Below are 16,738 nucleotides of genomic sequence, written 5' to 3'. Positions count from 1 at the left end.
TACCAAAAATACTATCAAACATGTACTATCTTAGAGAAAAATAACTTACTGTCTCGAAGTGTTTCCCAAGCCCATTGATCATTTTTGAAGAAGAGATGTCGTTTGATTTCTTCTACACCATTTCTCCCTAATCTTACTTCTCTGAACAGAAAGAGATTGAGAAAAGTAATCAGTCATTATTATTACCTAGGTTTATTTGTGAGCATGCCATTAAGCTTATGTATATCTATGTATTTTGATTATAAATTTATGCTCAAATATGTAATAAGTCAAAGACTCAGAACACCAAACTAAAGAAAGTGAAGAAAAACATAAAAAGTATTTTCATATTTCATGACTTGTTATTGATAATAAAAATTCAGATGACTCATCTACCATGCTTAATAAAACACAGTGCATTTTCTTGGCAGGTTTTATTTTAGTGAAGTCATGCTTTTTGTTTTTGTTTTTTTCTGGTGCCTGTCTGAGGGCTTGAACACAAGCCTTGGTGGACTCTGTCCTTGAGCCTTCCTTCTTTTTTTGGGAGGGGGGCTCCAGGCTAGTGCTCTACCACTTGAACCACAGCTCTATTTCTGGCTGACTTCAAACCACTATGCTCAAATCTCAGCCTCTTGCGTACCTACGATTACAGGTATGAGCCACTAACACCTAACTGAACCCACGCAACCAACAACTTCAATACTTCATGTTATTTATAAACTCCAAAAACATCTTTTAAATTGTAATATTCAGTATTTCTGACTAACTTTAAAAAAAGTCAATGACAGCTGGGTGCTTGTGGTTTATCCTTGTAATCCTAAGTACTCAATACACTGAGATCTCCTGGATCACAATTTAAAGCCAGACTGGGCAGGAAAATCCATGAAACTTTTCTCTCACATTAACCAGAAGGATGGAAATGGAACTGTGGCTCAAGTAGTAGAGTATTACAAAAACTCAGGGATATCGGCCAGGCCCTGAATTCAAGCCCCAAGATTAAAAAAAAAAAGACAACTAATTCTTGATATTACTTAAAACATTTGAAAGTTTTACTGGACAAGTTACTCATCACTGACCTCTTTTTTTGGTGAGCAAAAGTTTTTTTCAAATATAACTTTACTGGAACTTGAGAGTTCAGTATCATCTGTTTCTAGAAGAGTACCTGCAAACACTAGGAATACCTTGAATTCTATTTTTTTAGGATATAAGTAATTTTTTCAGATGTATGACACTTTTAATGTATTTACAATTTATTGGCAGAATATAAATTGAAGGAGGAGGAGATAAATAACCTTAAGGTTGCCTTTGAAAAGAATATCAATACAGAACGAACCCTCAAAACACAGGTACACATGCTCTCAACCTTTTCCCTGGATTTATACTTAAGTATGATGTATTTTAGAAGTAACTAGTTCTAGCTGAACACCAGTGATTCATACCTGTAAAACTAGCTAGCTACTTGGAAGGATGAAATTGGGAAGATCATGAAAAGTTCAACTACCAGAAACCTGATGTAGACTAGACATATTTTGGCTCAGGCACAAACCAGGTAGGAAGTGAGACCCTATCTCAAAAATAACCAGCAAAAAACAAGGCTGGAAGGATTGCTCAAACTGGTAGAGTGCCAAACTAGCAAGTGCAAGGCCCTGAATTCAAACCTCAGTGCCACCAAAAGCAAAGTAACTGTTCCTTAGGCATGTTTTTCTAAAATTTAGGCTATAAAAGTTCAAGCTTTTCATTAGAACAGATAATGTAAACTCTTTTTCCATCAAGTATAGATGGGATTTCAATTGAATTAATAAAGCTAATTCAGGGGAAAATATGTAACAGAGAGGCTCATCAGCTATGCTGGACATTGATGAAAATAAACTAAGTAACTCAAGGGCAGTGATGGGAGGGAGGGACTGAAAGGGAGAGAGGGAACAGCTAACACTAAGCAAAAGAAAAGAAAAAAAATGTACATATCACCCAATGTGAAAGAAATAGGTCTATTGTCAAAGCTCATAGAATACACAAACTTTATAGACCATGATAATGACAATTTGCCTTGTGAAGGTTAAAATGTGTTTAACTTTAACTAAGAATCACTATTTCACAATACTGTGAAATTTATATAACCACCTAATCTCAATAAAAAATTTTTTTAAAAATTAGAATGACTATAATCAAGAATTCTAATAACAACAGATGCTGGAGGGGATGTGGAAAGAAGGGAACCCTAATGCATTGTTGGTGGGAGTATAAATGTGTTCAACCACTTTGGAAAGCAGTATGAAGGTTCCTCAAAAGACTCCACATAGAGCTCCCCTAGGACCCAGCAATCCCACTTTTGGGCATTTACCCAAATGATCACAAACAAGACCATACTAAAGCTACCAGCACAACTATGTTTATTGCAGCATTATTTACTATAGCTAAAATATGGAACCAACCCAGATGCCCCTCAATAAATGAATGGCTCAAGAAAATGTGGTGTACATATACAATGGAAGTCTATGTTTCCATCAGAAAGAATGACATTGCCCCATTTGTTAGGGATACAGGCTGGCCCATTGTAACAAAGAGATGTACAAGACACTATGTTGAAAAATGAACTTTACAATTTAGGCAGGGAGATGGGGAGGGAGGAGAGTGTAATTGTGGAGGTGGAAGGGTAATAGGGTAGGGGAAAAAACAAAGGAGGAGGTAACAATGCTTGATAGGAAATGTACTTATTACCTTGCTCATGTAACTATAACCTCTCTGTACAGTATTTTTATAATAAAAATGTATTTTAAAAAATGAATTAAAAAAAAAAAGAAAGGGAGGAAGGAAGGGTGACCAAATGCAGTCATGGTATCCAGCAGACACTATGTGGAAAATGAACTATGTAACTTGTGGACAGGAACAGAAGGCATGCTGAAGGAAAGCAAGAGAAGGGTGACATGGTCTAATCGAGAAGTGTACTCATCACCTGACTTATGGAATGGTGACCCCTCTGCACAACACCTTAACAATAACCATAAAATTATATTACTTAAAAAAACCCAAAAAGTTAAATACAATTCTCCTCAGAAGTTATTAACCTTGAATTCTATTTTTTTTAAGATATAAGTAATTTTTTCAGATGTATGATACCTTTTCTAGGTAGTTTTTATTAACTTTCCATACTGCATTATGCAATCAATCTCTCAGGGATCTCTTATCTCCTGTACACAGTACTTAACTCTCTGTACAATAAATGTTTGACTTACCTATTTACTCCCAAAGGAATATGAAGTTATTTGAGAAAAATGCTATGTATCTTGCTTACTTTTATATTCCTAGCATGGAACACAACATATTATCATTCTTTGTATTAAAATGTAAAAAGATGAGACAAGTACTGGTGAGTCACACCTGTAATCCTACCTACTCAAAAGACCGAGATTCTCAAATAATGGTTCAAAGCCAGCCTGCACAGGAAAATCTGTGAGACTCTGATCTCCAATTAAATCCTCTTCCCCCGCCCAAAAAATACTTGGCAGTAGAGATGTAACTCAAGTGGTAGAGTACAAGTCTAGAGCACAAAAATTCAAGGAGAGCACCCAAGCCCTGAGGTCAAGTTCTAGAATTGGCACATAAAAAAAAATATATATATATATATGAGAACTATGCCTCCTTTCAATCCCTAGGATTTATGGAAAAAAGGTTAAGTTTATTTAAAGGAAATCTTAAACTGAGAAACATATTTAAAAGTACCTTGCCTCGCTGAACACTTGACAATATGCAATCATCAAGATTAAATGTAATCTTACCAAGATATCTGGATCACTTTTAAATATAATGCTTTTTGGATGTAGAAAAAAATGACCAATGACTATGTTTAGAAGATATAAGTAATTTTCTGTTATTTGTAATACTATACATTATAAAATGACAAATGTCTTAAGTTGGAAGATGTATCATCATTTTTATATACATGGGAGAAAATGTTCCCAGTTACATTAATATACATTCTAATTTCAGAGATGTTAATGCTAAGAAAAATTCTCCTACATAATAGAAGATATTATCATTCTGATAATTAACCAAGTTAAAAACTTACCACAAAAGAAAATCATTATCTGGCTAAGTCATCAGCTGACTGTATTATTATCTCAATTGATTAGGTACAGTGAGTGATTCAGATAAAGAAGCATCAAAATTATAACAGGTTTCATTGTCATAGGTGATTTTATAAATAGGAGCTTTTATATTCTAATAGTTCACAAATATGAACTCTGATATGAACATTAATAATTGAGGAACAAAGTAAGATTCCTAGGCTTAATAGCAGATTAATTTACCTGTCAGTAAGAAAGGCACAAATAAGGTTTTTTGCTTCTTTTGATATATCATTATCATCAGGAAAAGTAAGTGAATTTTTATGGTTCATGATCTTACTGTAAGTTCCCACAAGAGAATCTGCATAAAAAGGTGTATCACCTAAAATATTGATAGAGAAAACAAAAGCAAAATAAAATTCATTAAAAATATCAATCTCAAAGACAGATAACTCAGTTATTTTGTTAACAAATATTAAATATGTATGTAACTAAAAGCATCTTATGATACATAAGATACTGCTGTAGATTTCTAGATAGCTCTTAAAAACATAAAAAACAGGACTGGATCATTATTTCCTACAAACAAAATAAGCAATGCTTACTGTAATAAATACTGAATCAGAAGTCATTAGTTTGGGGATAAAAAAACATTAGAGGTACATAAAATCCTCATCCTTTGTAGATGAATGGATCAATGGAATTGATATGGAATTGGATGGAATTCTATGCTTCCATCAGAAAGAATGATAGCACCCCAGTTGTAAGGAAATGAAAGACTTGGAAAAATCATATCAAGTGAAGTAAGCCAGACCCAAAGAAACATAGGCTCCATAGTTTCCCTCATTTGTTATAATTAGTATATGTCTAGAAACAGTCCTAGAAGAGGATCACAATAGCTCAATAGCTATATACATCTGACCATATAAGATGATGTTAAGCAAAATCAACTCTAAGATATGGAAACAAGAGGTTTTAATTGTTATTGTTTAATTGTTATTATGTACTATGTGAAGTTATTTATTTTTTTCTGTATTTTTTCTTCCCTCCCCCTAAGGTTTATCCCAATACAGTTGTCATTGTATTTGATTTTGGTCCTGTATATTGTATATACAATTATCTGAATTAGGGAAAGGAAGGGGAACAACAAAATGGTGAGATAAAGGACAAGGGCTAATCAATGCAACAGAGATACTCACAAGACAACATGTTGGAAATGAACTTTATGGAGAGGACCTGGGGGAGAAGGAAAGTGGAGAAAAACAAGGGAGGGGGTAACAATGTTTGACAAGAAATGTACTCACTACCTTGAGTGTATGTAACTGTAACCTCTGTATCACCTTGACAAGAAAAAATTTTAAAAATATCTTCTATAACTCACCTACAAGCATTTCATATAAGAATACTCCAACAGACCACCAGTCACACTCTCGTCCATAATATCCATCACCACCTTGGGATTTTAATACTTCAGGGGAAATATAATCAGGTGTTCCAACTGCCGTATCACATCGTACCATACCTTCCTAAAAAGAGTGCAGATCAAACTTTAAATTAGGATGTAAATAAAAATTGTCAATTATTTAAAATGACTTTTAAAATAATATAACCTATAGTTTCTAATATAGGTTATATATTATAGGATACCTATATTATAACCTATTTTTTTATAATATAACTTAACCTAAGTCTTCAGGCTATAAAATGTTATCAAAGCAGAATATTAATTCAACAAAAATACACAACTAAATATATACATACTACATACATAATATATTCATATTATATCCATATATACTACATAATATGCAACACATACACTAGTGATTTCTGGTTTTAATAATACTGACTAAAAAGATAGATTGTCACCATTTACTAGTCCCTAGTTGTGCTAATTTCAGAGAAGAAGTATGTAAGTCAGTAGAAACAGAGAACTTTGGTATCCATGATTATCCAGTGGTTCCAAGGAGACCACAGTTGAGGAAAAACAAAATGATCAGAATGCACAGAGTTCAATACTATACTGAAAACCCTTGATTCATTTTTTTTCTGTAACATTGCCCAATTTCTGAAAAACACTGACTTTCAACCAATCTAAATTTCATGTTATTATTTAACTATATTATGTGCCCTTGTTAGCTCTTTTTAACTTTTTCTGACTTTTAGGAATTTGCTTTAGAGAAGGTATGCCAGTGCTGGAGCTTGAATTCAGGGCCTAGATGCTGTCTGCTAGCTTTTTTGCTCTAGGCTGGCACTCTGCCACTGGAGCCACATCTCCAATTCTGGCCTTTTAGTGATTAATTAGATATAGATTCTCACAGACTTTCTTGCCTAGACTGGCTTCCAACCACAATTCTCAGGTCTCAGCCTCCAGAGTAGCTAGGATTTATAGGTTTGAACCCGTGGAGCCCAGCTGAAAAGGAAAATTTTAGTAAAATAAAGGCAAGGAAGCAATAAGTCACACAAGGATTTAAACACAACTAGATGGATGCCAGGGACTCACACCTGTAACCCTAGCTACTCAGTAGGCTGAGGTCTTAAGACTGATGTTTGAAGCCAGCTCAGGCAAAAAAAAGTCCATGAGACTCTTATCTCCAATTAACTAACAAGAAACATGGAACTGGAGCTGGGGTTCAAGTGGAAAAGTACTAGTCTTGAGCAAAAAAGCAACAGTGCCAAAACCCTGAGTTAAACTCCAACACCAAAAAAGAAAAAAAAATATGGATTTAAACATAACAAAGTGCTGAGTTATTTAAGCTGAGTAATGTGTACACAGGAAAATGTCTGCATTTATTTATGTGATCACCATGTGTGATCAAAAACCATGTTTGACAAACTCATGAATAAAGTGGCCTTATGAAACATTGAGAGACTGATAGAATGAAGCATTTTGTAACTTATCAATACTGATTTGATCACCTTTTTTTTTTTTTTTACTAAAATAGCTAATTTATGTTAGAAGAAAATGTATAAAAATGGATCTCTCCGACATAAAATAAGGAAGCATTTTATATGGGAAAAGGACATAATAGTGCTAATAACACCAACTATGTTATTTTATCTGGTATGCATTTAAATAACTTCTTCCAAAATTACTTGTAACTTTTTTTTCCCTGGATGCTGGGGCTTTAACTCAGGGCCTTGGTGCTGTCCCTGACAGTTTTTGCTTAAAGGTAGTGCTTTACCACTGAAGTTGTGGGGTCCACTCTGTGGTTTTCAATGATTAATTGGAGAGAAGAGTCTCATGCACTTTTCTGCCTGGAATGGCTTTGAACCATAATCCTCAGATTTCAGCCTCCTAAGTAGCTCAGATTACAGGTGTGAGCCACTGGTGCTCAGCTTTGTTAACTATTCTTACTAATCACATAAAAGTTTTCATGTAGTATTTCCTTCTAACCAACAAGTTTTCTTTAAAATAAATAAAACTTCCTAACTATTTTGAAATAAATTTAAAAGACTATAAACATAAATATTAAAATGGCATATTTGTTCCATTAGCTGCACATATAAATTATTTATTATGTAAACAGTGAGCACAGATACCTTTTAAGACTGACTCTTAAAAAAAAAGACTGACGCTTAAAATAAGCAGTAAATCTTTTACATGCTAATAGGTGATGAAAATACCAAAAAATATTCAGATTCCTTAAACTCAATTTTTTTTTTTTGGGGGGGGAAGAGGCCCGGTCGTGGGGCCTGAACTCTGGGCCTGAGCACTGTCCCTCAGCTCTTCAACTCAAAGCTGGCATTCTACCACTTGAGCCACAGCGCCACTTCCAGCTTTTTTCTTTTTGCTTATGTGGTGCTGAGGAATCGAACCCAGGGCCTCAGGCATGCAAGGCAAGCGCTCTACCACCGAGCCACCTTCCCAGCCCCCTTAAACTTAATTTTTATTATCTAATACCAAACTGCCAAAAGTATTTAGTGACATCTAAGCTCAATATTAGTATACATTACATGGTTGTTATGAAGTATTTAGTAAATCTGGCAATCCACGTTTACGGTAAATAGTGAGAAAAAGTAAATCTCTAAGTTAGTAATACAACATTGAAATCATGATATGTAATTCAACAAATAAGTAAGGTCATATTAGTTCTAAGAAGTCTAGATATGGTCAATGAATTCTTACAGCATTTTGTAAGGAAGCATCTAGATTGAATTACCAAAAACAAAATTAAAATTTAATTAACCTTATTCATCTTCATACAAGTACCAAAATCTGCTAACTTCAAATGACCAGATTTATCCAGCAGCATGTTATCAGGCTTCACATCTCTGAAGAGGGAAATAAAACAGAAGAGAACTTCTGAAACAGATCAGACACTGTTGAAAGTATGAAGCAGTTATGTATATAAGACCACCTTTGATACACATATACTCCCTATCAACATCTAGAAATTGAACTTCACCAAGGAAATTCTTATATGATAAAGCCTCAAAAGGAAAAAACTGCAGGACAAGGTCTAAGCCATTCTCATTTTTAATCCCTAACATGTAACATAGTAACTGTACACAGGTTGAAAGCCGTGTTTTCAGAGGAAAAAAAGAAAACTATTCTTGTAATGGATAATTATGGATAATTAAAAGAAAGTTCAATTTTTGTGTAAAAAATATTCAAACGAGTAATACTCTAGCATTTGGTTTAGAAAATTGGCTTTCAATTTTTCCTTTTCAAAACACCATACACAAGCTATATAATCAGACTAAAAGTATTAAAGAATACATTTATATCAATATTAAGTGCTAAAACAGATTTCAAAATTCCACTCAGGTCACAAAGGAAGAAACTGAGTGGATCTAGAGTAGAAAATATTTATCATATGAAGTGTAAGTTCTTTTAGCTATCTCCTTCAACAAATACAAAATATTATAAAATTTTCCTATCTTTACCTGTGAATAAAACCCATAGAATGAATTGCATCCAAAGCAAGAACTACTTCTGCAGTATAGAATCGTGCCCATTTTTCTGGCACATCATAGTTGCTCATTAAATTTACAAGATCTCCTCCAGGCATGTATTCCATCACCATGTAGAGATATCGATCATCTTGGAATGCATAAAAAAGCTGTAATAAGAACATACACAAACAACAACTTAGAATGAAACAGAATTGCTTGATTTGAAAAACAGCAAAAATAATATAAATTTTAAGTAAAATAAACTATAAAACAGTTATAAATACAATTTCTTTTTTTGGTGCCAGCCCTGGGGCTTGAACTCTTGTGCTCAAAGCTAACACTCTACCACTTGAACCACAGTTTCATTTCCAGCTTGTTGGTAGTTATTTAGAAATTAAGAGTCTCACAGGCTTTGCTGCCCATGCTGGCTTTGAACCTTGATCCTCTAATCTCAGCTTCCTACATAGGTAGGATTACAGATGTGAGCAACTGGCACGGGGCTAAATATAATTTCTTTTAAAAATATAAACATAGGGCTGGGAAGGTGCCTCAGTGGTAGAGCTTGCCTTGCATGCCTGAGGCCCTGGGTTCAATTCCTCAGCACCACATAAGCAAAAAGAAAAAAGCTGGAAGTGGTGCTATGGCTCAAGTGGTAGAGTGCTAGCCTTAAGCCAAAGAGCTGAGGGACAGTGCCCAGGCCCAAGAGTTCAAGCCCCATGACCGAACCCCCCCAAAAAACCAAAAAAAACCCACAAACATAAATAAATGGCTTAAATACCTTTAAGTATGCAAAAGAACTATAAAGTGATTAGTCTGAAAACTTGGGTAGAGATTTTTTTTCATATTACATTGAAAAATTCTTTCTACTTGAAACAGTATCAAAGAATATACAAATCTAAGGAAACAAATATTGTACTTCTAGTTTAACTTCCACATTGGTAGAAATTTAATACAAACATCACAGTTCTTTAATAAACTGGGCTACAGTTTTAGCTGTCCCTTATTACCTGTTTGGCTCTTACACTTCAACATCCTCCCAAGCCTCTGTGACTGTAATCCCCTCTACAAAAGTATAAGAAACTAAACCTTTTGACTTTCATACCTGCTATTCAGTTGGCATCATTACCTAACAACAGCTTATTAACAGCTTATCAAATACATAATGAACAAAATAATTTATAATTTGTAGGATGCAGCTAACATTAACTATCTTTCTGAAGAGTACTTAGTACAACAGATGCTCAATAAATAACAGTAGTTGGTAGGAGGAAGAGCAGTAAACAAAGAAGCAGGAAAAGAGTAGCAGTTAGAGCCAACAAAGCAAATCCAGTTATTAAAAATCAGAACCAATACCAGGCAATAAATATATATGTGATCAGGACTCAAGTGAAAGAGCCAATTTATAAAAGAATATTTGAAATAAATGCAAGTTTAGAGTGAATATAAGCCTTAGAGAAAATGATAAATAACCTAACTTACCTAAAAACCTATTTTTTTCAATAGAGTTTAATGATTTAGTTACAGAAAAAGAAACTAAGTAGCATTGCATGACTATGTCAGATTAAAGTATACAGTTTGTCACTTGGGTTCCATAATTAGAAAAACATTATTAACCTAGAATCAGTTTACCTTCTATCACCAATGGATATCACCAACAATGTCTTGAACAATTATGGTTATTAAAACCAATATGTGGGCCGGGCACCGGTAGCTCACACCTGTAATCCTAGCTACTCAGGAGGCTGAGATCTGAGGATGGCGGTTCAAAGCCAGACCAGGCAGGAAAGTCCGTGAGACTCTTATCTCCAATACCACTAGAAAACCAGAAGGGGCGCTGTGGCTCAACTGGTAGAGTGCTCTCCTTGAGCTGAAGAGCACAGGGACAGTGCCCAAGCCCAGAGTTCAAGCCCCATGACTAACAAAAAAACCAAAAACTAATATGTGCAATGGGAAGAGTTACCACTGGTATCTCTAAAGTCGAAGCCAGGATGCCATCAAACATCCTAAAACACATACTAGTAACTGGAATAATACACAGGATAGTTTCTCACAACAAATAATTATCTGGCCCAATGTCAATATTACCAAGGCTGAGAGATCTACATAGTTAATGAAAACAGAGTAAACATTTTAAGTTAAAAATGTGTTACTATGTAATTTTTAACATTTTATTTATCACTTTTATTCTATTTACTAGTATACTTAGAATAGACTTTCATTATATACTATGAATAAACAAATCACAAAATACAAATAGACATTTAGAAATGCTCTAGCTCATTAACTTCCCACATATAAATCTTACATTATGAATGCCAAATTTAAGATAAATAACAGATGGGACTCACACCTATAACCTTGAGTATTCAGGAGGCAGATCAAGGGGACTATGGGTGAAGGATAGCTAGGGCAAAAAGTTATCAAGAGATACACATCTCAACAAACCAAGAAGCCATATGGTGGTGCACACCTGTAATCCTAGCTATGCTGGAGGGGTAAGCAGGAGGATCAAAAGTCCAGACTGGACCCGGGCAAAAACAGTGAGACCCTATCTAAAAAATCATGGTGCGGCTCAAATGGTAAAGCATTGCCTAGCAAACCCCATTATGCCATCTATAAAAAATAGACTTGGCTTTAGGTGAATCCAGAATTATAGTTTATCCCCAACTCTGCTTAGCTGTAACTTCACACCACAATTAAAAGTAACCAAGAAGACTTCAATTTATGAGCAAGAAAATTGTTGCCTAGAAACACTACATAATTTGGTCACAGATTAATAAACAGGCCAGTGGCAGTCAAGACTGGAACTTACAAGTACTGATTTCTAGCATATTTTTCTTCCTGCTGAAAACCTAAAGCCCACAGTGCTACTTGATGGCTTAGTCCCCTCTGACTTTCCCTTAATTTCCAACATTTCTTTCTACAAAGTAAGAAACACACAGACATGACAGTTGTCAAAGTAGATTATTTAAACTTTTTTATTTAACTAAATTCTATTGTAAAACAATTACAAACATATTATCGCTGTTCTAAAACATAAACTAAATTTCTGAGGTATGTTCAAAATAATAATGAGATAGTAGCAAGTCATACCTGAACAACCCAAGGACTGTTAGCAAAAGCCATGATGTCTCTTTCTTCCCAAAAAAAAGCAGAATCAGATCTCTTAATCATTTCAAATTTGCTGAGGAGCTTCATTGCATATACCTTCCTGGTGGATTTATGCCTGACCTTCAAAATTGAAAAGAAAACCTTTTAATATGCCTGACATTCAAAATTGAAAAGAAAACCTTTTAATATTTAAAACTTAATATTTCAGCAAGCCATTTACTAAATAACCTTAATACTTTAGCTTCATTATCAGAATGTTAGAAGAAAAATCCTGATTCCCCATATAATAACATACTTCCCCCTCCACTCTGCTACATATGCTGCCCTCTTTATATGGCCTATTATTCCATAACATAGTCTAATATTGGAAGAAAGATTTAAGTTTTGAAGCTTGAGGGCTAGTCTCTACCCATGGATACTTAAGGAAAACATTTCCCACTACTGCTAAATTTGACCCAAGGTTTTCATGTCCTTAAGTAAAAATTGGTTAGAACAATTTAAGTCAAGAGTTCTAAAAATATGTATGTGCATTTTCAAATAATGTAAGTACAACCTACCAATTGAACTTCTCCAAATGCACCTCTACCAATCACTTTTACTACTTCATAATCTTCAGCTTTCATCCGCAAATCTCTAATTTTGTTTATTGTGTCTTTATCTGTATGGAGAGAAAAATTTACAAATTTAAGGCATTAAAATATTATAGTTAACACTAAATCAAAAAACACCATAAAAAAACAACAAAAGAAAAGTTCCTAAGAAAATATTGGTGGGAGGGCTGGGAAGATGGCTCAGTGGTAGAGCGCTTGCCTTGCATGCCTGAGGCCCTGGGTTCGATTCCTCAGCACCACAAAAAGCAAAATGAAAAAAGCCGGAAGTGGCGCTGTGGCTCAAGTGGTAGAGCGCTAGCCTTGAGCTGAAGAGCTGATTGACAGCGCCCAGGCCCAGAGTTCAGGCCCCACAACCGGAATTAAAAAAAAAAAAAAAAAAGAAAATATTGGTGGGAGACATAATTTAGTGGTAAAGTGCTTGCCTAGCATGGCCACTATCCTAGATTCAATCCCTGCACTGAAAAAAAAATATCTGAAGTTCAATAGAGAAACATTCAATTTTTAGATTCTGGAACAGCTTCACTACAGTATTACAAGTTTTTATTAAAACCTGACAGTAGGGGCTGGGAAGGTAGCTCAGTGGTAGAGTGCTTGCCTTGTATGCATGAGGCCCTGAGTTCAATTCCTCAGCACCACATAAGCAGAAAAAGCCGGAAGTGGCGCTGTGGCTCAAGTGGTACAGCGCTAGCCTTGAGCTGAAGAGCTGAGGGATAGCACCCATGCCCAGAGTTCAGGCCCATGAATGACCAAAAAGAAAAAAGAAAAAACCTGACATTATTATAGTTTTAGGAACAAAGTCAATACTATATTAAAAATTATTATTGAATTTACATTAGTGGAATAAAAGCAATGTTGCTAAAGAATAAAAATAAATTTTCCAACTGGCAATAGTTAGTACCTATATCATTACCTTGGTCTATCTGAACCTAGATTTTAACTTAAAATACACAAAGGGAATCACTGCAATTATTTATATAAACCTGTCATGCTACAAACAACAATAATTTATAAATCCCCACTGGATAGATATTCTAATTCCTAATTTGGTCACAGATTAAAAGATGGCTATTTTAATCCACGTGGGTCAACATTGGCATGAGATTACATGGAAAAGCTTAACATTTCAGAGTTGCACAATAAAAAAAACAACAACTATTAAACTGGGGTTCTATTCCTAGAAGAAGTGGCAGTAATATTCTTGTCTTTCTTTTAAAATGTTCATTCAAACTCACATTTGTGTACATAATCTCAAGAAAGACTATAGAATTAAAAGGCAGAAGATCTTTCTGTTCAATTTCCTTGAATTTTAGTTTGTTTTAATACATGTTAACAAGTGTTAAGTGCCCACTGATTGGTAGCTTTCAGGTAAACTCAATGTTTATGGCTCTAATGTTCTGAACTCATTTCACCAAAGATCCAATCCAAAAGGAATCAAAAGTCTTAAATAGTAAAGTCTATTCAGTAGACTAACCAGTTTCTCAAACACTATTCAGGACTACATCCACTTGAATCCCAGGATCTTAAAACAGTTATTCATTGCAAAATAAGAATGCAGCAGACCCACCTCTTCTTTGAGGTAGAAAAACAGTACATATACTAAAAGATATTTTCTAAATGTGTATTAGATGACACAATATTACTGGATCTTCATACTCTATAGACAGGAAACTGGGGCTGTGTCTTCGGTGAAATCTCTGAGACAGCCAAGAACTTTCCATTAATAATACCTCCACTTTAAGTGACTGGCATATGCCTTTCTTAACCTGAATAGTGTTGTAGTTGACATAATTGATTGATGACAATCTCAGATTAGGCAATCTCTCCCTTAGCATTTATTAATAATCTTCCACATCTCTACTTAATACCTGAAGAATCTCTACATTCACATTTAGCCAGTATAGCACACTCTGAGACATTACAAAATGATTGCTCATTGATTATTTTTCACAAGACGCTCAGTTTGTAACTATAATAATTAATTATGAATCTTATAATTCCAATTAATAGCAAAATACCAAGACAAGACATATATAAGCAAAGAAGAATATTAAGGATTAATATTCTTTTTCCAAGATCATTTCATAGTAGCATGAAGAAAGATGGAGAATGTGTACAGAAAAAAGAATACCTTAATAAAATAGACAAACCTACTGAGTGACCACATATAAGGATGAGAATTAACAATGATTGGGGTTTGGGGAGAGGGAAAAATGGGAGAAAAATGAGGGAGGGGGTAACAAGTTCAATAACAAATGTACTTACTACCTTACTTATGTAACTAACTCCTCAGTAATTATCTTGACAATAATTTTTTTAATTTTTAAAAAACAATTAACAATGACACCTTTAAGACAAGTATTCAGTGAAAGCCTACTCTGCAGCAGACATCCTAAAAATTAGGACCACGTAAGATAAAAAATACAGGAAGGTCATAGTCTAAAGTAGTAATAATAAATAATTTAATTTTATAATATGATACATATTATAAAGGAAGTCTGAGAGGAAGACTATATTCTATATTACAGGCTACTTCATTTTAAATGGAACAACTAAACATAAGCAACTAAAAAGAAAATCTTGTTTTTGTAACTGCCAGTTGATGTCTTTAATACTTTCAACAATTGTTCTTGCCAAAAGGCTGTTTTCTTTGACAAGCAGGGATTGAACCCAGGGTTCTATCGCTGAGTCTAAAACAAGTTTTTTCTCTTTGTTTGCTTCTGTAATCACACATGATTTCTCTCCTTGACTAACAAACCATTACTAATTTACTTAAGACTATCGTTTCATGTCTTTTCTACTTTGGGGAAGAAATTCTGCTTCACAAATGAGACATTCCATTTTAAGTTTTCTATTTTTTTTTAATAATTGTTGCTCTACGAATTTGGAATACTGTGGATTATTATTTAGTCTGATGTCACTGTGTACTGTGTCCTTTTAGCACAGCTATCATGCCACTGTATAATAAACAGTAGTTTGACATTTAATGAAATAATCTACATTACATTAAGCCTCAGAAATATGTTTTCTTTTTGGTTTGGACACAATTAAAACATAAAATTACAGTATGATAATATATATATATGGTACTCAAAATAGTTGAGTTTTAACTGTATCACTGATTTACAATATACCTAACAATACAATGAAGGAATGAGAGATGATTCATGTGTATGACATATGTACCCAGAAAAACCTTATTTCACTTTTTTCTTTTTTTAAAAAAAATTTTATTTCACTTTTTTTTTTTTAAAAAAAGACCAGACACTGATGATGGCTCATGTATGCAATCCTAGCTACTTGAGAGGATGAGAATGAAAGGATCAAAGTTTGAGGCCAACATAAGAAAAAAGTTGGTGAAGCCCCCTTCTCAATCTGTACCTTGTATTCTAAGATATAAGAGGCTAAGATTGATAAAATGGTTCAAGGCTAGTCCAGGCAAAAGACTGCAAGGCTACATTTCAACTAAAAGAAGCTGGCCTTTGTGGTGCATGCCTGTCATCCAAGCTGAGACATAAAGCCTATAATAGGTAGATTGCATTCTAGGCATATGTCTGGGAAAGAAGCAATATCTTATCTCAAAAAATGGTACAAAAAAAAAAAAAAAAAAGAGGGGAAAAGGGAGCTGGAGGTGTGTGGCTAAGTGGTAGAACACACCTACCCACTAAACAACAGTCCCAAATTCAAACCCTAGTACTGTTAAAAAAAAAAAAAAAAAGCTCAACCATACTGACAGACACTAAAATGTTTATTATATACTTCTTTTGATCTTTGCTCCAATCATCAAAAAAATATAAATGCGACTTTTAGCTTGTAAGCCATACAAAAACAGGTGGCAGGTCAGATTTGGACTGTGAATGGTAGTTTGACAACCCCCAACAAACTCCATTGTAGCTCTCAAGTGCCAGTTCTAGAAGACATACAAAAATAAACACTTCAGGTAGACTTTGGTTTTTACCTTTCTACGATGTACTGTGAACACATAAATGGACACGTGAAGCTGTAACTCCCCTGTACAATTATTTGCAAATAAAAAGTTAAAAATAAGTAAAAATAAACTGCTTGTCAAAGATACAA

The 16,738-nt window shown here is 34.3% G+C and overlaps 1 protein-coding gene across 1 annotated transcript in view; it reads right to left on the bottom strand.

The window, feature by feature from the left end:
- The window catches only part of Rock1 (Rho associated coiled-coil containing protein kinase 1), a 118,723-nt gene that overhangs the window by 65,175 nt on the left and 36,810 nt on the right, over positions 1 to 16,738 (bottom strand). Inside the window, exons 3-9 of the mRNA XM_070029464.1 lie at positions 12,611 to 12,711; positions 12,036 to 12,173; positions 8,934 to 9,109; positions 8,234 to 8,318; positions 5,425 to 5,569; positions 4,287 to 4,425; positions 50 to 141 (exon numbers count right to left, since the gene is read on the bottom strand). Coding sequence (XP_069885565.1) covers positions 50 to 141; positions 4,287 to 4,425; positions 5,425 to 5,569; positions 8,234 to 8,318; positions 8,934 to 9,109; positions 12,036 to 12,173; positions 12,611 to 12,711 — 876 coding nt within the window. The remainder of the gene's footprint in view (positions 1 to 49; positions 142 to 4,286; positions 4,426 to 5,424; positions 5,570 to 8,233; positions 8,319 to 8,933; positions 9,110 to 12,035; positions 12,174 to 12,610; positions 12,712 to 16,738) is intronic.

The sequence above is a fragment of the Dipodomys merriami genome, unplaced genomic scaffold (assembly GCF_024711535.1).
Source record: "Dipodomys merriami isolate MVZ:Mamm:240054 unplaced genomic scaffold, mDipMer1.0.p SCAF_2, whole genome shotgun sequence".
Classification (NCBI taxonomy): domain Eukaryota; kingdom Metazoa; phylum Chordata; class Mammalia; order Rodentia; family Heteromyidae; genus Dipodomys; species Dipodomys merriami.
This window is presented reverse-complemented; position numbering and strand designations above follow the sequence as displayed.